The sequence below is a fragment of the Rhea americana genome, unplaced genomic scaffold, assembly GCF_003343005.1.
Source record: "Rhea americana isolate MKP2758 unplaced genomic scaffold, rheAme1 scaffold_145, whole genome shotgun sequence".
Classification (NCBI taxonomy): domain Eukaryota; kingdom Metazoa; phylum Chordata; class Aves; order Rheiformes; family Rheidae; genus Rhea; species Rhea americana.
In genome coordinates this window covers 1,417,050-1,441,687 of record NW_028185539.1, presented here as the reverse complement: position 1 = coordinate 1,441,687, position 24,638 = coordinate 1,417,050, and the positions used below count along the sequence as shown (strand labels likewise).

Here is a 24,638-nt window from a genome sequence, read left to right as displayed (position 1 = left end):
TTGTTCTTCGGACTGCTTTTAAAATGTATTTTCTCAAGGATCCTCTGGATTATTAACCAGCTCGCAGCGTGACAAACAAAGACGGCACCGCGGCCCCAAGACTGAACGTTTGCTGAACTTTTGAACTGCCGAGCTGGGAAATATTACTCCTGGAGCAAGCAGAAGTGGATTTCCTCCCGTTTGCGGGGCCCGAATGAGCTGTCGCCACAAGGACTCCTTCCTTAGCGGGCTATTGCTGGGAATAACATAGCAAAGAGGGATGGAGTTTACAACCCCTTCTCCAGAGATCCCCTGCTTTTCAGAATTGCTTGACTCTAGTGATGGTGATGAACAAGAAATGCTAGTATGTGAAGAAGATTTAGAACTTAATCCTTTTGATGGCTTGCCTTATTCTTCCCGTTACTATAAACTTAGGAAAGAAAGAGAAGAACTTCCAGTATGGCAAGTGAAATACTCTTTTATGGAAAGTTTGCTTCATAATCAAATTGTGATTGTGGCAGGAGAGGCTAAGACTGGCAAAAGCTCTCAGGTGAGTATTACGAGATATATATATATATGTGTGTATATATATATATATATTTAGAACATTTAATATCATATACTCTCTTACTATTTTACTAAAATCACAGATTTTTAAAACAAAAAATTGCATTTAATTTACTGTTCGCTGCTGTTGTCCTTTATTTATATTAGGCACATTAACATCCAGATTCATATATTGCCAGTATCTGGTTTCAATAAGTAGTAGGCTGTTTTTATGTTGAGTGCTGTATTGCTTTGCAACATAATAATTTCCATTTCTCAAGAGCTGAGATGCAGTGTATGCACATACTGTTCCACTAATGTTTAGCGATTCTCAGAGCAGACACAGATGTACAGCTATGTATTCTAACTCAAAGTGCTACGGCCAGCGATGAGGAGTAAAATACAAAAGGTGGCAGAACATTAATTCAGTCAACTATAAATATATATATATATATAGATAGATAGATAGATAGATAGATATGCTTACACATTTCAATTACTCTGTTCAAATACTTAACGACAGTTGACGCATTTCATGTGTGTCAATTACAAACTGTTATTACTTAGGTGATTTCTTTTAGGCTTTTGGGCAAGTTGAGCACTAAAGAATACCACATTTCAACCTGCTACTGTCTGATACAGTATTATGAACAACAAAAACTTCAGAACTACCTCTGTTTACATACTAGATTTATAAATGTCAAGCTCTGAGCACTGAATGAAAAATACATTCATGAATATCTACCGTATCAAATATACACATAACCTTAGAAAAACTGTATGAAATATTCTTATATCTACTAATATGTGCACTGTAAATTTCTGTTTTGTTTGTATATCACATCATATCTCAACTTGAAAACCTGTCTCTCAACTAGATATTTTTCAAACTTACTATAGAATATATCAGCTAAAATCCTTGCCTACTGAAGGTATGGGTGTATGTCCACCCACTTTAGAGACATCAGGGCTTAATCTAAATACTTTGTAAATTATTTCAAGTTACTTTAGTATTTTATCAATAAATCATTCCTTTTACACTTTGCTGGTAACCGTTTTGTTCAACTGCAGAATTTTCTTGGCTCTTCTACAGTCACGGCTAACCTTGCCATTATATCCTGTTGTCATACACATTGTCCTTACTCGATTCATCCTTATTCTAAACTGTTAAAACACTTTTTATTATTTCTTTATTTTTCCAAACAATGTTTTTCCACATAGGGACCTACACATTTATTTGCACTTTGTTTTCTGATTTATTTTGGATTTTAGCTTCACTTCAGCCCGAGCAACATACTAAAAAAGGAAGAAAACAAAGATGCACAAGAAATTTTGCTTTTTGCAGCTCCTATCTTTTCAGCGCTCAGCTAAAATACATGTCAAGTGTTGCATACTGAAAACGACATGCATTAAATTGGTTGCTCTCTCTGGATCCCCTTTGGTTAGTTCCAAGTTTCCTAGTTTTCAGTGGTGCATTGCAGCCTTTTCTGCTTTCATGACATACGTACCAGATGCCACAGAAGAAGGTTAATTGAAGTTAGTGGCTGTCACTCTCCACCAAACTCTCACCGCACAGATACAGCCTTGCAGTACAGTCCATCCTTGACATATAGTTATATGGAGTCTTCAGAAAAAAAGAAAACAGAGACATCTGTTCCCCATGTTGTTGCAGTCTATATACACATACATAAAACTTCCGTGCTTTCTAAGGACACAGAATGAAAACAAAGTCCTTCACAAGCATCAACAGTTCAGAAGGGCTGGAATGTTACCTCAACATCCAGCCTTGCACTTCCAGCTGCGTAACTGGAAGTGGTAACATGTAGTTAGTTACTTCCTGTGTGGATCAGCACTAGAGTGGGCAGATGCACATGGTTTCCCGAGGGGATTAACACACACGCTAACAGGAATGATAGCACTCAAGGGAGTATGCTTTGATGGACACAGACATCTCTCCTTGTTTTGATCAGGCTCGTTCCTTTCTGCCACTTTCTTCAGCTTGTTTTTGTCCAAATCTAATTCTCACAAATTTAGCTTTTTGTGGTGGTCTTAGCCTCTCCTCCATCTACGATCTCCGACTCCCAAGTCCTTCTCACATTCTGACCTGTCTCCTTGTCTGCTGTATCTCAGTCAACCTCCTCCCCCAGCGTACTTATCCAGTGTCTCTTATTTTCCTCCTTCTCTCAGTTCTTTATTCCAGTATTTGATTCCTTGACCTCTAAGCCTAACTGCTTTAGTCTCCATCTTTGCTTTGCCAGGCACAGCTCTCAACTATCATTCTTTCATGGAATATAACATTTTTAGTACAGGAAGCAGAAGCCAGAACTACTACTTCCCATGTGTTTTTCATCACCAACTAATGCTGTCACTTGTGTTCTTACTATCTGGCTTAATCAGTCTTCAGTCTATTTCTGCATAGCCACACAACTTGAGCAGGAAGGTGCCCTGCATTTAATCTTGGCATTATGGTATTCCTCTTTGAAGGAGAAGTGACTCCCTCAGGCAGAGGAGTACAGGTATTCTACTTCCACTTGCATGCAAGGGAGAGAGCAAGATCTCTCCTCCTCTAAATGTATTTTTAAAGTTATGTCTAAAATGACATTTTTATGTGAATTTAATCTTGAGAGTATATTAAGCATGGTCTTGAAAAAGGTACTTTTTGGGCTGCATGAGACTTAGGTATGCACTATGCACTGCTTTTCTCAGTATTTTTGACTGTGGGAAATTCAAAGCACGAAGGCACAATTTCTGACAGCAAACAAGGAGAAACATATGCAATTTAGTTACAGCAAGACAAAATAGGCATAATTTCAGAATTTTAATTGCAGATTTAGCCCTCAACTCCCCTCCCCCCAAAACTCAATCTTTCCCTGAATATTTTGTTCATCAGCGCATAGAAAGCCAAGTGGTGGAGCAAAGCAATGGCTTGAACCTAAGTCCGTCCATCTAAAACTAACATTCTAACTTCTGGACTGTTCTTCCAGAACTTTTATTTAAAACTGATGGGCAATGTGTAGCAGCAATATAAAATGCAAGCAAATCATTAGGGTAATAAGGAAAGAGATGGTTAAATTCTACAATGTCTATGTGGAATTCAGAGCATAATCTTACTTGGAAAATTGTGGTCTAGTTCTGATTAGTGCTGTATCAGGAAAGAAAAACAGGGGATTTTCAGGCAAGTGATAACATTAGGTGAAAAACCTCTAAGGGAATGCAGGACTGAAATAAGAATGGTTGTTTCTCAGAGAAAAGTGATAATCATTCATTTCAGCTAAAAGCATAATTTTCAGCACAATACACAATTAATTTACAGAACTCCTTTCAAAGGGTATCACTGAAGCCAAGATCTCAGTTTGACTCAAAACACAAATACCCAGTAGGACTGTCAAACTCTGCTATAATAATATATATGTAACAACCTAAGTTTGTTACCTCAGTAAGCAGGGAAGAATTTTGACAAATATCATATGCTGAAATATGAGTGTTCATGACTGGGAATTAGGAGAAAACTTCACTGCAGGTAAAGCTAGATGATAACTTACTGTTGCCAATCTTATTATTATTTTTCAATCTTTGATGCTGGTCACTGCTAGAGATCAGATATTGAACTACAGAGATCATTCTTCTAATTGACAATTCCTATGTCCCTACAAAAGAATTGTAATGTACATCCTGGATACCCACTGCCTAAGGCCTTTTTTTTTTTTTTTTTTTTTTTTTTAAGAGTATTAGGTCCTTTCTCCAGCTCTTGTTGACTGTAACTTATACAAAGCAAACATTGCATGATAATAAACTACTTATTAATGAGTGCCAACTCTTTTAATAGTTCAAAAACAAGTTTAAGAAGATTTAACATTTTGTCAGCTCTTTTTTAAGCATTTTTTAAAACAAATAATAAATAACAATTTTAAAAGCCTAAGAAAAATGATGTGTGGCTGATGTTGCTGCACTTAGTTTACATATGGTGATTAATTAAAGTAGGAGGATTTGAAACTTAATATTTTCACTAAAATGATATTCGTAATGGTATTTTACATTCTCACGACAATAACGCACTGATATATTTTCCAATACTGATTTCCTACTGTAAACACAGAAATTAGAGCACTACTACGTAACTCTTCAGAGCAGTTCATTTTCAGTTAGCTTTGTTTACAGACTTAATTAATCTGAAATTACATATATTTATTCTAGTACTTACCACTTTGAAATTGTCTTTTTCCTGGAACACATTTCTTATGTCAACTATCTGTGTATGATTTAGCAAGGACAGTTTTACTGCTGAGCCAGCTGAGAAGCCCTTGCCAGCAACCACACTGACATTGTTGGATCAAGCAGCAGAAATACCTAAGAATGACATTGTTGGCGTTACCTCCTCCCCAGGGGCCAAGTCTGTCTCTTTTGCAATCTATTCAAACTAATCTGAGCCTAGTTGAGAAACTCCCAAATCAATCTTTTAGTTTGTGTCACTCCAACTCTTGACTATTTAAGAGATTTAGGGTCCAGAATCCAGGCAGATAAGTTGCGACAGGTGCAGCTCAGCTGCCAGTAGTCAGGCAGATGGTAAGCACCAGGTGCTCAGGTTGATATAGTTCCCCCATGTAAATTCTAAATTGTCTGCTTCTTTTGCATTGCAGTCTCTGCTAAATGTGTTAAATACTGAATTTATTTGTTTTCTTATTTACTTAAAGATTCCTCAGTGGTGTGCTGAGTACTGCCTTTCTGTCCACTATCAACACGGTGTAGTCGTGTGCACCCAAGTGCACAAGCAGACAGCAGTGTGGCTGGCATTGCGCGTAGCTGATGAAATGGATGTCAATGTTGGCCATGAAGTGGGGTATTTTGTCCCATTTGAAAGCTGTTGTACAGCAGAAACTATCCTGAGGTTTGTATTTGTTTCTTATTCCCTTCAACTTAAGAGGTATGTTACCATATTTTGCAAGGAAGCTGCGAAAGTCAGCAGCTGACAGCACTTAAGTCCTTAGCTCTTTATTACATTACTAAGGCTGTTAGCTCAGATAACCTAACAACCACATGAGAACATTGCTCTGGTCTTGAAAGACTCTTGTCTTAATTACAGAAACAAAAATAGTAACACTGCTTTCTAAAGTTGTTTCTAATATTATAAAATGCAGATATTAAGAGATTATGTGATCAATCAAACTGTAAAAGGCCTGAAGGACATGTTATGTGCTAAAGTACAGTAAAGATGTTAAAATGGTAATGTTACAATCAGTGCAACACTTAATTAGGCACCCTAATAACCGCTGTATTATTCTAATTTTTCCTTCGCTTTCTCTTCTGGTACAGGAGTTTTCATAACCATAAATGAAAGTGAGAAAATCTATCACAGAATAAAGCTGGAATTTAAAAGCAATCAAAGTACTGTCTCCTTGAGAGAGAAAAAATCATGGCTAGGAAAACTAACAAAAGTAACAAAAGAGAAAAACTAACAAAAGTAACAAAAGAGAAATCATTTAGGAGGGTTTTTAAGAAAAACACCTAACATGTTAATGTGGGCAAAACAGGGATTCTAACTTTGAACTACTCCAGAAGTTAGTGGAGTTCTACCAAACTACTTTCTTTGGCTCCTTAACATGGCAGAAACAAACAATAACGTTTAGATCACAAGCGTCGGTCCCATCCACATGAGCTCACACTGATTTCCAGTGAAGTTGAGGGTACTCACCACTTCTGAAAATCCAGTTTAACGGCTCTTCATTTTGGATGTCCTATCTTTCTCGTGGAGAACTGTGTAACGCTCTTCCTGCAGCATACCTTCCTGAAACTGCGCGTGGTGTGAAAAGGAGATGAATCCCATCGTCTCTTGTGTGTCAAAACATGTTTCAAGAAGACTCACAGTCCTACTGAGCAACACAGCAAAAAATAACATCCCTTTAAAAGTGTTTGTGTAGTAAGAATGTTGTGAACGACAGTGGAGAGGGCATAACAGTATGAATTAAAAGCTCATCTTGGTTCTGACACTGTCTTAGCATGTGTGTGTACACTTCCTTTTACCGACCTGTAAGCGTTAGTTCCTAGCTCAAGGATTAGTTACTGTATGCAATATGCATAGATTGTTTGGAAGATGAAAAGCAACATAAGTCAGTCTTTAGGTACAAGTATTTCTTCTTTTGCCTACAGCATACTTTAAAGCATAGTGCCATTTGCAGTCATACACTTTCACTGAGTTTTTAGCCTTTCAAAAATAGGTTTAAAGTCATATTTCTTTTAAGACTGTATTTGAAATATAACTATAAAATAGGCTGTATTTTTTCTTATCCAACTTTTCTTGTTAGAACAGAAAGAACAAGGTCTTTGCTGTCCCCAACACCCTGAATTAATATTGTGCAATCAAATCTGAATATTCCAAGACGTTTTGTAGTCTTCTGCTTTTATGTTGCAGATACTGTACAGATGATATGCTACAAAGGGAAATGATGTCTGTTCCTCTTCTGAACTACTATGGAGTCATCATCCTGGATGATGTGCATGAAAGAACTGTTCCAACTGATGCATTAATGGGCCTTCTTAAAGTTGTCTTGGTATCACGGCCAGAACTGAGGCTGGTAATACTCACTGCTCCTCATATGTCCAGCAAACTGCAGAATTACTATGGCAGTGTCCCCTTCGTAAGAGTGGAAAACAAACACCGCACAGAGGTTGTATACACTTGTGGCATTCAGAAAGACCATTTTCTGTCTGCACTAAGACTACTCTTTGAGATACACCATACAAAAGAGAAGGGTGATATTGTGATCTTCCTGGCATGTGAGCAAGTAAGTTTCTGATTCCAATAGCTCTGATTTTTAATCAAGAAACAGTTTACATTTGAGTTTTTATAGGGCCTATAAATATCTTGTTGCTGGTATCTAAGACACCAGACATTGCCATATAGTTTTTATCACTTCAGGTTCTTCCTATTACCCTACACAGATACTGTGGTTTGCATACTGCTTTACTATAGATGTAACATAGACTAATGCAAGGAACTACCAGATTTTCTGTGGCTGAGAGAAAGGCCATCACTGTTCTCTGATATGTGACATAAAAAGTAGCAAAGGCAGCGTACTATGACAAGAGCCATCAATGCAGGGAGCTAAGACACTGCAAATTATTCTAGCTTTGGGTATATCGCAATGTTATCATGTTATCACTATTTTGCAGTAAAGGACATATGTCCAGTTTGCATAAGTGTCTCATTTCAGTTTTTTTTTTTGTTTGTTTGTTTTGTTTTTTTTTTTGGCTAAACCTGCCCACAATTTCTTTCCCTTTGTATTTCAATTTTTGGAAATATACCATTTGTATACTCAAATGTCACTCTGGAGGTGCTACAAATAATCCTAGTATCAGCATGGATATGTCCATTCTGGATTATGGCATCTCTGAATCCCTGCATATAGCAGTGATACTCAAGTTTACTGCTGTCAGGCTTTCACAATCAGGTCCTTGTCAGAGAAACTTCAGTGCTCTATAGCTGCCAATCCAATCTGCCTATCACTTGTATTCAAATAAACATTTTAAGACTCAGAGTAATTACAAATTGTTATTATTTCCTGAGAGCAGCCTTTATCCTTCCATTTTGTGCCATTACATTTGGTTTAGAACAACAAAGTGGCTGAATTCGTGGACTGAGTTTTCAAAGCTGGTGTTCCACTAACACAGCTTAAGAACATTTTCTTGACTTTATTAAGCTTCACGTAACTTTTAAACACAAGAAAAAAAAATAGAATAACTTCACAATTTTTATATCTCCTCCAATATAATAGTTAAGGTAAAGTAGGCAAGTTTCTGCACACTTAGATTTTTATGCAGATTAGGAACATAACAGCATTTTCCAAAGTGATTCACATAGAGACTCTGCCAGTTTAGTCCTTCCAATGTCGGGACAGTAAAGCTATGTCTCTGTTGCTGACTGCTACAGCAGAAAGGGGTTGGAGCAATGATTTGCTGTGATCCATTATGACTCTGGGAGCACATGGCCATAGCGCATCTTTACCAGTGATGCAGTTCACAGCAGTTGCCAGTCTCAGGTGTGCACCATGCATTCATAGAGAGCTAAGGGCTGGAGGACATTGCCACCGTTAAACTGAATTTAACAATTCCTAAAATTTTGGATTAGGGATTTTTAATCCTGATTAGCCTTGAGGGTTAGTTTAGGGAGAAACTTCGGAAAAAATACTTTCTCACATTTTGACGCAAGTGTGTATTGCACTGTCACTTTTAAGGATTCTTATTTTGGGCTATGTTATGAATTAACTCAGTCACAAGTCAAGAAAAAAATTGTCATCTTTTTTTCTGAAAGGAAAAAAAAAAAGACTAAAAGTAGTTTTCAATTAGACAATGCATAACCTAAACTATTGCTGAAACTGTAATTGTCTTTGATGAATGAATGAATCTCGCTTCCTCTTTTATCTGTAGTCCAAAGTGAAATTCAGTGTTTGCAGACTTCTGTGAATCAAAATACGAAGTGCTGGAAATTAAATTGTTTCAATACATTTCTGATGGCCTTCAAATTGCCTCTATCAATAACACAATTTGTACCCTTTAATTCAATTAGTTCGTCATAGGCATTGAAAATTAGTTATCTGATATTCATTCCTCAGTGATTCAAATTGACATTCAACCCATATGGCTGAAAATCAGTTCAATGTAGAGGGAACAGATGAAGTTACATGCAGAAGGAAATCTCCTGTAAGCCTTGTACTTAGAATATACACTGAATTTACCCAGTGGAGAAGAAATTTTATCTGTCTCCCGCACAGAAGCACATTTTATCTTTTTGAGCAAAATTCTGCTTAAAGTAGACAAGGATGATTCAGATAAAACAACTAAAAAGTTGCCTTATCTAGATGTTGTATGTCTTGCTATATACCACAGAAACTTACGGACATCCTCTGCTAGTCATGAAAGTAACTCCACTAGCTCCTTAATTTAAACAAAATAAAGGTTGAATTAAGAAAAATTACAATGTGGCACTGTATCCCTTTACATCATTGTTACAGTCCCCATCTCCTATGCTGGACTGATAGATTTCGGTATTAAGACAAAAATCTGAAACTATAACGGAACAGAATGTTATCAGACGGTGTCAGGACTTAGTCATAGGAAGAAACAAATGATCTTGCTGGATACTTTTCTCGATGATATCATGCATATGTTCTGTGTTTAGCAAAGTGCATTTCTTCAGAAAAAGACATTCATCGTAGGATATATTTACAGCAGTTATTGAAAAACTTAAGGTTGTCAATTTATTGAAGTGCTGACTGATACCATTTCAGAGCCACTGAAATATAGAGTATAAAAAGAAATGGAACTGTTACTACACATTCTGTAAAATAGCCTAGACAAAAATTCAGTACAAACCATTAATATTTGTGTTGTCTGATGCTTAATGTCTCTCTCATTTAAAGGTATACAATCCTAGAATCAGAGCAGACTCTGATATAATGCAGCCTATCAGCAAAAGCCAAGCAGAGATGCACAAACAAATTCTGGGGATGTCTCCATCAGGTAGAATTTAGCTCAAAGTTTAAATTCATTAGCTCTAAGTAATAATAAAATCAACAAAACAATTCAAAAAATAAGGTAATTTTTCCAAAATGTCTTCCAGGAAAACTCTTCTGCTTGTACCCTGAAGAATTTACACACCAAGAAATGAAACCACATCTAATAGCCAAAATACAGGAATCTAACCTAACTAGCATGGTTCTTTTCCTAAAGAGGATGGATATAGCTGGCTTAGGACACTGTGACTTCATAACTAGCCCAGGTAATGATGAAGCAGCTATTTTGCACATTTTATGCTGATTTTAACAAATAGGACATACTTACAATATTGCTGCTCCTGCTTTTACCACTTACCTGTTAGAACTAACAGTTCTGAGTGCAATAGGTGCTAGTGTGTGAATTGCTTGCTCTGAAAAATACTAGAAAGTATCTGAATGGAACTGAATTAAAAAAAAAACAGTATTCTGAATATCTTCTCATCTAGTTTTCATATTATTTTCCTGGAGCCTACAAAGAAAATTTTGGTCTCATTTTACAAGGCATTGTGCAGATATCTAACAAAATATATTCCTTTAATCAAAAATGTACAGTCCAAACAAACTATTGTTACCTAGGAGATACATTTAGAGTTCAGCTTTGTTCTGATCCTCCAGCATCGCCTTTCCCAAATTTAAAATAAGCTGTTGCTTCAGGTTATTATTATTTATAAAAATAAATGGAAATAACTTTCAATATTAGGCAGAGAATACTCTTAAATTTGAGGCAGAATACAAGAAACATGGCTGCTTTCTATTTTACTGACTTCATATTTTTATTCCACTAAAAATCCATTTCTGACCTACCACAAAATCCAGGTAACGCTGCAAATTCTGCTGTGGATTTGAAGCCAGTTAAAGTCAGAAAAATAATACCACAAATTTCATTGGTTTGGGGATCATGTGCCTTTTTTGCTAGCTTTATTTATGATAATTTTCCAGTGCAAAGAGGAAGAATTTTTATGTTGTTCTCCCTTTCCTCATACATATACACAAAATTAGAACAATCGCTTGTGCTCATCATGTTTTGTGCATCATAATTAATCAGTAACAAAAAGTTTGATTTCTACTGTTGGGTGCTGTGATAGGTTCTAAGTTAATTAAGTGGCGTTTGTTCTACTTTGCCCTGGGTGGCTGCCTAACAGAAACATGTCTAATAGAAATAACTTTGCCAATCTGACTGGTAACCAATGCATGATGATGAACCAGGTGTTACCTCCACTCCTGACTTCAGGAAACCTTTGCAGAAAATGGTTATGGAATACAGTTGGCTTCCATTCAAATCTAGAAAGTGTTTCACTAAAAATAAAGAAATAAAAATAAAAAAATCTAAAAAAAATACTAAACTACTCTATGAAAATATACTGATGTTTTCAGTAGATATGACGAAAGTTGTTCTTGAGCAGTAGAATGAATTCATATAGTTTCTTTAGGGAAAGCATTATTTTTGGATTAAAGGCACAATGGAGACACAGTATTCAGGATAAAAAATTAGAAGCATTTAAGGATTTCACAGATACAGGAATTTAAGTTTTGTCTGTATTTGACAAAATATATTTGAGATAATGGTGCTGAAGAAGGGATATTACTGATGAGTACAAAACCGTAAAGGCATCTGATGAACGCATCAATTTTACTTGGACTGGCATCAAATATGAAAAAGTTACTGCTAACTAGAGGACAAGTGCAAGTTCAAGGTATTGTAAAGTTTGAGGCATTATTGTAAGAGTGTGAGGAATGTTAGATAAATTACTGGAATAAAGAAAAAACCCCCAAACATTGTGGGAATTAACTGGAAGGAGGTGAGAAGGTCTGTAGAATTTCCTGGCCACCTTCCTGTCCTCAGGCCCTACATAATTAAGCATTTTAAACATGGCTTTAATTGTTTAGTATAGCTCTTTCAGTTTATCCTAGGATAGATCACACAGTGCATTGCCCTGTGGCTTTCTTATTCTTACTTCTGAGTGGGCAACTAACCACCTTAAACCTTAAAAAATATTCCTACGACAGTTCTCCAGAGACAACTATAACGTTCAAACTATCTGAATACAGAGAGTTTGAAATACCTAGTGTAAACTACTTCTGTCTGACAGAAATAGGACTACTGCAGTTGGCATATTTACAAAGGCAGATAGTTATTTTACTAGGCCAGCTGACAGAACTTAACACATGCCAAGTGTTCAAGCAAATAAAATAATCTTTTGACCCTGCATCTCCCCTGGTGACCACCTGATCAATGATCTTGACTTGGAAAGTCCATGTTTTCTTATTCTGTATAGAGACAGTCCTGACTCGCTGCACACACTCAATTCTATGCAGATCAGCAGTAGTTACCTCCAGCAGAACCAGGCAGTGACTGGTCACATCATCCTTGCTGCCCAACTCCAGTTACTGCTGATACCTAGTTGAAAGAAAGCCCTAACTTACTTTTTAATAGCTGTAAGGCTAAAATCACCTTGGGATATATACTGCAGAGGAGAGTTGCAGGGGAGGCAAAGAGCTATTAGAAATGAAAAGCATCAAGGCCTCTCTTATGCAAGGGATGGTAGCTTCCCTAGAAGGCTACGTTATCTTCGCTGCAGTCTGTTTAGTTACATAAGCTTTCTGTAATCTGAAGTGAGGAGAGAGTTTAAGAAAGAGGAGGAGAGATTGCCAAGATTGTACATAGGCCTAAGTGGGGGAAAAACAAAAAAAAAAAAAGCAACAAGCTTATGAAATGGGTAAGCAGGCTAATAAGGCTTCTCTGACCCTAACGGAACTCCCGTGGAGAAAAGTTCTTACTACCAATGTATGCAAAGCCCATTTGTCCATCCTCAGCCAAAAGTAGTAGAAATCCACTGGACAAAAAAAAAAAAAAAAAAAAAAAAAAAAAAAAAAAAAAAAAAAAAAAAAAAAAAAAAAAAAGTTCTGTGTGCTCTATTCATTTGACTTGCCCAAATAAGTTGCTCTTCAGAATGTGCAGATACTAAAAACAATCAGCTTTGCAGCTACATTTCTCTGCAGCGTAGCTTGTCCTGGATTTGACTATTCCGTTATCTCTTCAACTTCTTGGACCTGCTTTCTCTTTAACTAAAGGGATCATATACATAACAGCATCTCCCATATGCTACTAGCACTAAAACAAAATGCCACAGGCTTTGCTATGAATCATTCTGTTCAGTTAACATTCTGAAGTTTTCCTTGCAATCAAAACAGATGGAGGTTTTTTGAGTGTTTTTTTTTTTTTTAAATCTCAGATTAATTTCTCCTAAACAAAATAATATTTTCAGTGAGGTGCCAGAGCAGTGTATGAACTGGTTAACAGAAAAATCAAAAGTACGCTGAAATTCATAAAAGAGAAAGCAAGGTGCATAATATAGCAAGAATTCAGAGAAGTACTTCATAGTCCATTTCCTATACATGACAGTAAAGAATATATAGCAGATAAGAAACAGAAATTACATCACTAAAGCATTTTATTTCTGTTCAGCAACAATATGCACAAGGTTTTTTTTCTGCTGTTCTTTGAGGAAAAATAAAAGCAGGGATTAACTCTGACTCATTACTGCATTATGAAAGCAACAAACACGTCAGGCTTACAGCTGCTGCATGTAACTCATGCTATAATCGAAACGAGCAAATGCAGCAGACTTGTTACTCTTTTTAGAATTCATGAGCCACATAAAAATGGATTTGGCACTGCACTTCTGAAGTGCATTATTTGAATTCCTATGTCATTACAATAGTGAGGTCTTTACATTTTTATCAGTTAATCAACTAGTTCTTTATTGTGTTATATAATGGGACAAAAGAACTCCTTTCCCATAAATTGCAGCAACATTATGTATCATTTTGTAAAACATTGGAAAAATGTTTTGTAACATTTAAACTATGCAAATCAGTGTAAAAACTAAGTCATATAAAATTTCCATAAAAAATAGTTAAGGTGAGAGCAGATGGGAGATTCTGCATTCATGCAGAACTATCACAAACAATTTTCAAATTAAAATTTTTGTTTGTGGTCATGGATGCCATGACATTTTAGAGCTATACTATTATAACTCCCTGTACGCTCGGAATATATTTCTAGAGTATCCACAATATCATTTTAGACAATTCCAGAGACAAAGTTTGCATGTTTTTTTATTAAAAGCAAACTGTCAAAGACACTCCTGTAAAGGTCTTCTCGATGGATATCTTCAAGGCAGATTCATTATCTTAATGTTTTAACTTTTGAATTCAGCTAAACAGCATTATCTATCTCATAACAAAAAGCCTTCTGATAGATAACACAGACATGCCCACTCAAAATTCTGTACTACATAAATCAGTGGAGAAACATAAAAGGGACAGGAGGAGGTAAGGACCAAACAACACACAAACACAGGAACACAGTAAAACAAGGACTGGGAAGCGGTGCACACCTGACACTTGGCAGCTCTTAAGCTCTGGCCATACCCATGGGTCAAGAGGCTCCAGAAACAGGTGCCAAGGCAGTGTGTGTAGCCCAGCACAGAGCACGTCACATGGAGCCAACTGCTTAGAGGAGGGAGCTGCTATAATTGCCCCATAAAAGACAAAAAGAGAAAAATCTTTGCATAATTTGAAAGTAAAGTTAAAAAACAATGACAAACGGAAACACCATACTCTAGAACTAGCCTCGCTGCAGTAATGATTTTGGCAGTTCTTCATACTGCTAAGCCTAACAGAAAGTGGAAAAACTGTTTCATTCCTATTTCTAATATGGAATGTTGGGTAAATCACTAAACCGTTTGCTTTTAAAAAAAAAGTTAAGGATATCATCTTGTAAGTTGGCATGAAATCCTCAGATAAATGATTTAAGCTCTAAGAATACTACTTAGTTACGTATTTGCTTTATAAAGGCCACAAATGATCAGGAATAGGATCTGTATGTAAATAACACTGGCAAGATTTCCTTAAGTCCAGAGCAGTTGAGTATTAAGCAGCCAAAGAACATAAGCTATAGAAAGGAAATATCAGATAAGGAAATACCTTTCAAACTTCCAGGGATGTATGGTAAGTTTTCTTGTTGGAAGTATGGAACATATCTTGCAAACTTCTTCCTAACTTTGCTTCTGTGAAAGCAGCAGCTGAGTCACAAAGCTTTGCATTTTGCCTTGATGGGAGCAGTAGTTGACACTGGCAAACAGCCCTGAAAATAATGACACTTGCTTGTTAAAAATCATTCCAAGACAGTGCAAGTCCCTATCCTTTAAAGGGCAGCTTTCTGTATTTAAACATTTATACTACTTTTGTCTTATTTATGGTAGGTTTTATTTAAAGAGGAACAAAACCATAAAGAATTCCCAAACAAACGTTTGCCATTTTTACAGTGGCTTTTTACTGATCGAGTGTGTGCCTCAAAATGCAGACTAATATCTGTAAACCCTATTCTATTTTTCATTTTATTACTGTTCCTTCACCTGCTTAATCTACCTTTACTATCTTGTCCTTTCCAATACAATTAAACCTTTTTTCTTTATAACACTCCAAGCAAAATGAGGAAGCAATTTGTACCTGTAAATCTCAAGGCAGCTAAGTCTAGGGCATAAAAATGCAAATTACCGATGTTATCAGGGATTTAAATCAGCTGCCATATAACCAGATATTTTGTAACTTATAACACAAACTACTTGTGTTGATTTCTGGAAAGTGATTTTCCATGATTTGCTAGTAATTAGTGCATATCTGAATTACCATTTTATTTTCCCAGAATTTTCAATCACTGGCATGCATCTATTTCCTGTCAATGATTTTTATTCTTCATCATCAGCTGTTACTTTTCATTTCTTTAAATGCCCAACATACTTTCTTCTCATGCTTTAGCTTTTGAAAGAGCTTAATTTCTCTCACATTAAACCTCATATGCTTGATAATAAATGTTTCTATCTGGGTAGAAATCTTTCATGTTGTACAGTCAGGCATGTGAATTCTAATACTAAAATAAAACAAGTCTACAGTTTAACAGCAATTTATATATTCTGGAGAGGATTTTAATGAAAATGAATACTAATTTTTTAAAAAACACCGTGTCAGATTTACACATTGGAGAATTTCTGTAAAAGCTCACATAAGGAGAATTAGTAAAATATTTTTTCCTTCAGACATCAGTAACAGAAAAAAATAAAAATAACAGCTGTTTCTTTGCTTCTCATTTTACTTTATTCTTTAATTCATTATAGGCTGTTAATTACAGAGCTGAGTGGTGGCAATAAATACATGATACCAACAAAGAAAAAACCTAGTGGTTAGTGGTTATCACATCTGCTTTACATGCTCAGGGTTCAAGCCCCAGTGGAACCAGCACTAGAAAATCTTTGGGAGGTTGGACTAGATGATCTCCAGAGGTCCCTTCCAACCTTACTGATTGTGTGATTAACTCATGAATTTCTTGCAGGAAGGCAGGGTGCCTGACATGTGGCCCTATGGCTAAAGGCAACCTCCTTCTTACAGGCCTTTTTTTTTTCCATTACTAATGTTTTCAAGCAACAAATGTTTTCTAGTCACCTATTAATGAAGACAGAGGTGTAAATATATACTACATGTGCTTTTTTCCCCTGATTTACAGGTTTTTGGACATTAGTATGCAAACAGCTGAGAGTAGCTCACTCTACCAAACTACCAGTCCAGTCATTAATTTCTCTAAGCTGGCCACATTTTACTGGAGAAGAGGGCCAAATCTTGTTGTAATGGATTTTTTGCCACCAAGTTCAATGGGACTGGAATCTATCTTATCATCCACAAAAAACAAAGGAAAAATATTAAAAGGCTCTTAAACCAGAGTAAGAAGAAAGTTGCTATAGTGAGAGAAGGGCAGTTATGCATTTAAATGAACTGGCAGTCATAAAAAAAAAGTGACAATGACTACTATCAGTAAAAGCTGGATTAAAAAATCAGTTGGGAAGAAAGGTTTTTCATACTGCAAGAGTTCCCAAATTTCCACCAGTGTCTTTGATGCTCCAGCAACTACTTTTCAGAGACTGTAGGCCTGGCTGCTTCTGATCAGCATTCAGGTTCACTCTCTTTAGTCCTAGAACTATAATCAGCATGGCTGCACATAAAACTCTTCTATGCCTGTGCAGGCTAAAGGAACTGCTTTCATGAAGGGCAGATTTTCTAGAAAGCTTCTCAGGTTCTTGTTTTAATTACTGATTTGTTTAATCATCTCCTTTTAGATATGTTTTCTTATCACCTGTAACACAGAGTCCGAATTTATTACACTATTTTTTTCACCGGAAAAAGATGCTGCTTAAAAGTCACTTAATACACTGATTTTTTAAAATCTGAGGGAAAAAAGGAAGATATCAGGAGAACAAAATGTAAACAGTAAAAGGAAATTCTAGCCTGAAATAAGGGTGCATTTAATTTAGTGAAAACAGTCAGAAAGTACGGCCATTTGCTAGGGAGATATTTTCTTTTACTAGGTTCCCACATTCTTCTGACATCATGAGAAACTGTTTAAAAAAAGCAACAAAAGAACTCCAAATACCTGTAATTATAGAACATACCAAAAAATGATAACAGAGCCAGAACTTCTGTAAATACTTGTCTTTTTTCTTCCCTCATTTCATGGTTATAATCCTCCTCCTTAGACCTGTTCTGTATTTTGATAACTTCTCATTAAAGTGAAAGCACATGCACCCAGAAGAATTACAAGTCTGAAGACTGCCAGTAGTGCTCTTTTAGATGAAGACAGAAGGAGTTCTGGACAAATTGTGTAATATACTGTTCAGCGTTCACCATGACTTGACTTCTTACAAAAACTGCTCTGACTGAAAAGAAGAACGAACAACAAAATTATTTGTAGGCCTCTTATCATAACATCTTATTTCCCTTTTTCCAGTTTCCTCCAGTATGTTCTCAGCCTTTAGTCTATCTCATTTGTTACTTCTTTTTACTCACCTCAAGTAGATGACTTCAATCACTTTTACACAGGAAACAAACTGAAATACTGTAACGAGAATTAAGACATTCATTTACATGGAACCATTCTTAAGACTTCTGAATTATCTTTTCTTTCTTATTAGCTCCTGAAAGCCTGATGCAGGCTTTGGAAGATCTTGATTATCTAGCAGCTCTGGATAATGATGGAAACCTTTCAGAATTTGGAATTATCATGTCAGAATTTCCTCTGGATCCACAATTGTCAAAGTCAATTTTGGCTTCGTGTGAATTTGAATGTGTTGACGAAATGCTCACCATTGCAGCCATGGTAACAGGTACTCCTAAACAATGTCTTAGTGCTTGTTTGTGTTACCTGCCCAAATCCTCACAGACTCTTTCGAAGTCTACTCATGAGGGCAACCCATAGCCAAACTTTCGTTATTCAAGTTCTGGTTTACCTAAAGTAAATGAACATTTTTCGCTGTTTAAGTCTTGACTTTGAATATGCAATGAAATACAAGTAATGTGCAACTTCATTGAAGTTCATAAATAGCATTGCCTGTGCTCGAATTCCATGCTTCAAATACTCCATTAGCTTAGCTTTTGCCAAAAAGCAGACACAGAACATCTCTTTAAAATGAACACTTATCTCATTATATTCATACATTTGTTACAGACTAAAGCAGGAAATTAGTGGGAAGCTCTAATTATAAACAATATTAAACTGTTGACCTACAAAGAATTACTTTGTGATCTTACTGCTCCACTTTGAATATAATAATTTAAAACACTACCGTAACTGTAAGTGTTCATACCAGCCTGTCCTGATGGATTACTCTGCTCCTACATGGCAATGTGACACAAACCAGCTGGCCCCAAGCCTTGAACATGTGGCATCTGGAGACAGAACATTCATATTAAAGGTTGTTAACAATTTCTTTTATTTGATGTTACAGAACTTTGAAGTCAGCACATAAAAACCCAGATATTTAAAGCCAAATGGTTCTGTTAGATAGTAGGCTATAGTTTCCAAAATACAAAGCTGCTATTTAAGTCTTAATGTGTCAAAGAAGCACAAAATCTAAGATTCTAACATAACAGAAAAAGTGATTCTAGAAAAAGTTCAAATCGCAAATGACACGGACTTCTCCAGATCCCACCAAATAACACAGGAGAAGACTATCCTGAAATCTTGTTAAGTCTTTGTGTTGGATAGTAATACTGGCTTCAGTAATGTTTGGCTGTCTCACTCCTCTCTCCACAGCAGCCTCCTACCCATACAGTATTATTTGCTACTGCTTTTATGACCTAATTCTAATACAGAACCAATGCTTGAGAGCTATCTACAGCCCTAACCACAGCTGCAGAAAATACTGCATTGCTATATTCTGCTCAGTGTGAACATCCTTTGCCCAGAAATTGCAGAGGGGTTTTACGCTGCAAGGAAATGAATCCACAGGAAACTAAGCTTCATTAGTTCTTTTGCTTACAGAACACTTTCTCGTCTAAACTTTTTTAATAGTGGACCTATATTTCTGATACAATTTTTAAGGCCATAGAACAAATATGAAGGATTGAGCATAGACATATTTTGTTTTTTAAAAAGCTCAGATGTCTCAAAAGACACAATTATGTAGCACAATACCACAACATACATAGAATGTACCAGAAGGCATGAGCTTTAACATATAGGAACAAATTCAGGCATTTCATCCATAGATTCAAATTCTTTTGTATGTTAAAGAAACTATATGCTTGGGTTCTAGATAAATGGGACCATGCCATTATGAAGCATCTTCGGCATCTGTCTAGAAAACCACTTACCTTCTTTTCTGCTCACAGCACAAATAAAGTAAAATAAAAGATAGAAGGAACATTTGTATTAATAAAAAGCTTAGTGAATACAATATATTCAGTTTTTCAGCATTGATCCAATTTTGAAGATTAAAGGGGACTAAGAGCAAGGAAAAAAAAGCTGGTGCAGTTACTGACCACAGTGCCTTGTTCGTGTCATGCACTTAAGTATCTTAGTAACTACTGGCTTGATTCTTTCCTAAGCTCCCAATTGCTTCTCACATGCACCTCCTGGAACAGAAGAGATTGCTCTTACTTGCTGGCGAAAATTCTCACACCCTGCAGGAGATCACTTTACTCTTATCAATGTCTTCAACGCTTTCAAGGAAGTCAGTAGAAACTCAACAAACCAATGTAAGTATAACATACATCAGACAGAAAAAAAAAGAAACACACATTGGTTAAAAGGTTTTATGTTGCTGTATTTTTTTAAATAAAGGATCACTCATTGTTAGCATTTGGTTCATGAACTCTTTGTGAATGATTCTTTTTAGACTTGCTAATTCACAGGGAAGTACTAAGACAGTAGCCATTGCAAACAGACATTACAATTTTAGTACTAAACGTCTAACATAAGTAACCTGGGACAGCCTGACCTCATCCAATGTGGATATGTAAGCACTATTACAGCTGTCGTATGAACTGACATTGAACAAAAACAGAACGTGGTTCCTCCTCTAACAGCCAACACAAGACCACACAAGATCCACAATTGTGGGGGCATTTGATTACTCAGCAGCCATATAATTGTTAGGGTTTCTTTGATAGGGTTCAAAGTAAGAGGAAAGTTTTAAAAAAGAATTTGGAAGATAGGAAGCAATCTTCACAAAATTTACAGAAAATGAAATAAAAGCCAGAACAGGAGAAAGCAACAAGGCACTAATTTGAACATTTAACATGTAGACAAAGAGATCTAGGAGTATTTACAGAAGTACAGCATGGACTGGGAAAACGCTCTTTGAAGTAGTAGCTTCAAAAGATAGATACAGAAAGTTCTAGATTTTTTAAATGATCTTTATGTCCTGAAGAAATTAATCAGCAACTTATGATCAACTCTCAGTAACATTCTTTTGCTGAAGATAGAGGCTTTACTTCTGTTGCAATGCATTCCACAATGCCAGTAGGTCAAGCTTGTCAGCTACCACTTCGTGCTACCATTTAAAGATGAGTAAAGGCATTCAGGATTCAGGCCATGCAATGCTTTGGACATAAGAAGTTAGATCTTGATTCAACTTTTCATACAGAGCCTCAAGAAAGACAGATTTACTGCTCTTGCAGTAGTTTGTACTAACAGCTTAGCACACAGTATTCCGTGCTAGTCAGAGTTTCCTAAACATCAAAGACTCTGCATACAAGAGAGATTTCTCTGATGCAGCACAACCCAGCAGGCAAACAAATATTGGACAGGATCACTGTTGTGACAAGATCTCCCAGCCACACACTGAGGGTAGAGAGCATTACCTAACTACTGATCTGTATCTGTGAAGAATCCCAGGCCAGCTCACTGTTGCACTAATGAGTCACATGTTTATATTCACCCAAATGAGCAGACAGCAGGTCTTCAAAGTGTTTTCCTGTGCTCACTGATCTTGCTCAGGTTCATATTTAGTCTGAGCCCAATGCTTAGACACTGTAGTGGTATGTTTATATATTCCAAATAATGACAGAAGTTGAGCATCATCTGATTACCAGTTACTGATTTCTATACTGTATGACCAGTTTACCTTATGATTATGTATAGGTATTAAAAAAATGCTAAAAAGAAAATCAATCTTTTAAGTGCAGCTTCTCTGCCACTAGAAGATGTTCCTGAGCACCAGCTCCTTTCCAAAGCAGGACAGCAGGATTGTTTCATGTTCAGTCTTTACCCAACAGTATGATCAATCATCAGCACTATAAAAGTGATTTCAGTTTCATATTCTGGCCTGGATCTAGAAAGTCTGAAAATAGAGTTGTTAGTTACTGTATTTGAAGCTACTACTTTTTACAGACCAAGTAAGGGATTTTGAATTTAAAATACCCTTCTGAATAAAAAATATTCAATAAAACCAATTAACGATATAAAATTTTGCCTACAAATGTTCCCTTTACAAACAACGTCAGTAATTCTAAGCTGTCCATATGGCTCTTGCTATCAGAATTTGGACTGCTCTGACACATCTACTCATTCTGAAATGATTTTAATTTCACCAGCCAAACAACATTTTATAGAGCTGTATCTCTGGGAATAGTACCTATCAGTATGATTGTACTTTAAGCCAATTATTTTTTTTCCCTCCACAGACTACAGTAATGAGAAATGGTGTCGTGATTATTTTCTAAACTGTTCCGCACTGAGGATGGCAGAAACTATTAGAGCTGAACTAGTAGAGATTATGAAGCGCATTGAACTTCCCATTTCAGAACCAGACTTTGGATCAGAAGGAAATATACTAAACATAAAGAAATCTCTTGTATCTGGTTACTTTATGCACGTAAGGGAAATTACTGTGGTTTTATCTTAGTGCATTGTTAATTTAAATAGAACACTTCCAGAGATTTTAAGCAAAGTCATGAAATCTTTTGATCATCACAAAAGTTAAGACACTTCAGACAAACATTTCTGCCAGTTCTAGTCTTCTCTCTGGGGTTCAACTATCACAGCATGAAGTCCACACTTAACTGGGACCGGAAAACTCTTGTCATATGCCTTTCCATCAAAATAACTTTTAACTCAAGAAAACTCTCAACTTACACTGTCCTCTCAGGCATTATTTTAGGACCTCTTTGAAGATATTTAGGTGAAAATATTCTGAAAACAGAAAAGTGATCCGCTGTTCATGTTTAGGTATACAGTTCTCTTCATCTCAACCAAATGAGGTACTCTACATATTTTAAACAACACTCACTGTCTATTCCTACTTGAAAGCACACTTTTCTTTATAGTGGTATGCTGCACCTGAACACAAAAATGACCCTCCAGACAACATTAGTTCATGTACTCATAGATGCAAAGTATTTTAAGTCTTGTAACTCTTTTAAGAATCTTGCTGCTGACACAAAGAAACTTTATTAATTAAAAGTAGCCCTTCAAAACCTACCACCAAGGTTCAGGTAATAAGTCTGCTCTCATTTGTCCCAGTTGGTGTCCTTTCAAATATACAAGCATTTTCTTTAACAGTAAGCCCCATTTCATGTTATTCAAGCCCTAGCTTTCTCACAGAAATTTAGTATATGAAAGTATATGGATACAAGTTTTAGTTTTAATTTAATAGGCAAAAACTGATCCGTGTATCTTATGTATTAAGTAATGGATAACCCTTTGCCTCTTTTAGATTGCTCGTGATGTAGACAGCTCAGGAAACTACTTAATGCTAACACACAGACAAGTAGCTCAGCTTCCTCCTTTCTCAACGTATTATAACACCAGAAGGATTCCTGAGTGGGTTCTATTCCATGAGTTTAGTATATCAGAAGACAATTCTATCAGAGTCGTCTCCGAGATATCACCTCATCTGTAAGTTAACAATGGTAAAGCTTTCTTCAGTGATACTTTTATCACTGAAGCATAATTTAAGCCACAGAATAAGGATGTGTATGCATATTAACAGTAATGCTTGCAGAAGTCTGCTACTTTTGTGACAGAGGAAAAGGAAAAGACGACAACAGGAAATATCTTCTGGTTCTACTGAGAAATACTTGCAAGCCTAACTGATTCACTCTGGGTGGTGGTGTTACAAGGAAAGCAGTAAAATGGTCATAGCAGCAAAGAACAAACTTCATATTATATCAAGCAGGAAGATACAGCTGGCAACACTGGAGTGGTGAAGAAAGTTGTTTTGCACACTTAAATCTAATGAGTATATGTGGAATATTTTTTTCTTGATGCTAAGTATTATTCTGTCACTGTGTACATCTTTGGCCCATTACTGTTTTTTTCCTAATGCAAAACAAAAATATCACTGAAGTCAGCCTTTCATATTTCCTAAAGCATGCCAGTCTTTTTAGGTACTCAGTCTCAGTGTCTGTCATTAATTGTATCAATTCATCAATTTAAAAAAAACACTTACTAGTAGCAAAAGTGTCTTACAAGGGAATATGTATTATAAACCAGAACTCAATGTTTTGTGTGTCCAACCAGACAGATCAACCCATGCAACTGTTTATGGATTCAAGAAAAGACTAGTCTTCCTTCTGCCCACATCTCTTTGCACTGTGAATTTACATTTCACTGGGAAATGTCATTTCTATTTCCAGTGGCTGTAAGAATTCCCTTTTAATACACTCTTCTGTTGAGCCAGCAAGATACTCAAATCCAGAAAAATCACTATTTAATGTATATTTAATGTTGAGAATTAAACTAAAAATCACCTGAAATATAGGCTGAGGGCATTAACTGCAAGCCTACTGAAAGAACAAATCAGCACCTTCATCTTGCAGAGAGTTTTTAAGTTTAAATAACCACTCTGTAGGTGTCCGCATCAGCATGTTGCTGGCTTTATTGCGCACAAGCCTGGAAATAGCTTTATAAACATTTCAAATTTCAATTAAATAATAATGTTTTGTAATAATGTAATATAATAATGTTTTATTTCCTCACCAGATTCGTGGAGTTGGCACCTCAGTATTATTTTACCAATCTTCCTCCTAGTGAAAGTAAGGATATTCTTCAGGAAGTGATCAATCATTTGTCACCTGTTTCAGCAACGAAGGAGGAACAGAAAACTAACTATGACGTGAAAGAATATGGGAAATATCTCCAAAGTCCCACTGAACAAAGATGTATTATTCAATGACTTAAATCTAAGTATTCATAAATTGGATGAATACAAATAAAAACAGAATACGCAA

The 24,638-nt window shown here is 36.1% G+C and overlaps 1 protein-coding gene across 1 annotated transcript; it reads left to right on the top strand.

The window, feature by feature from the left end:
- DHX32 (DEAH-box helicase 32 (putative)) lies at positions 1–24,583 on the top strand. The gene is made up of 10 exons (XM_085299122.1): positions 1–529; positions 5,217–5,410; positions 6,932–7,304; positions 9,939–10,038; positions 10,139–10,297; positions 18,098–18,289; positions 20,013–20,162; positions 22,092–22,282; positions 23,123–23,304; positions 24,391–24,583. The coding sequence occupies exons 1-10, from the start codon at positions 260–262 to the stop codon at positions 24,581–24,583; spliced, it is 2,004 nt and encodes a 667-aa protein (XP_085155248.1). The 5' UTR covers positions 1–259.
- Positions 24,584–24,638: the final 55 nt, after the last annotated feature.

What these genes read in the sequence shown, in the direction of transcription:
- DHX32 (XM_085299122.1), top strand. Translation starts at nt 260, where the DNA reads ATGGAGTTTACAACCCCTTCTCCAGAGATCCCCTGCTTTTCAGAATTG. An exon ending in ACAGCAGAAACTATCCTGAG is followed by an intron (nt 5,411 to 6,931) that starts GTTTGTATTTGT and finishes TTTATGTTGCAG; the next exon opens with ATACTGTACAGATGATATGC. An exon ending in TAGAAACTCAACAAACCAAT is followed by an intron (nt 20,163 to 22,091) that starts GTAAGTATAACA and finishes TTCCCTCCACAG; the next exon opens with ACTACAGTAATGAGAAATGG.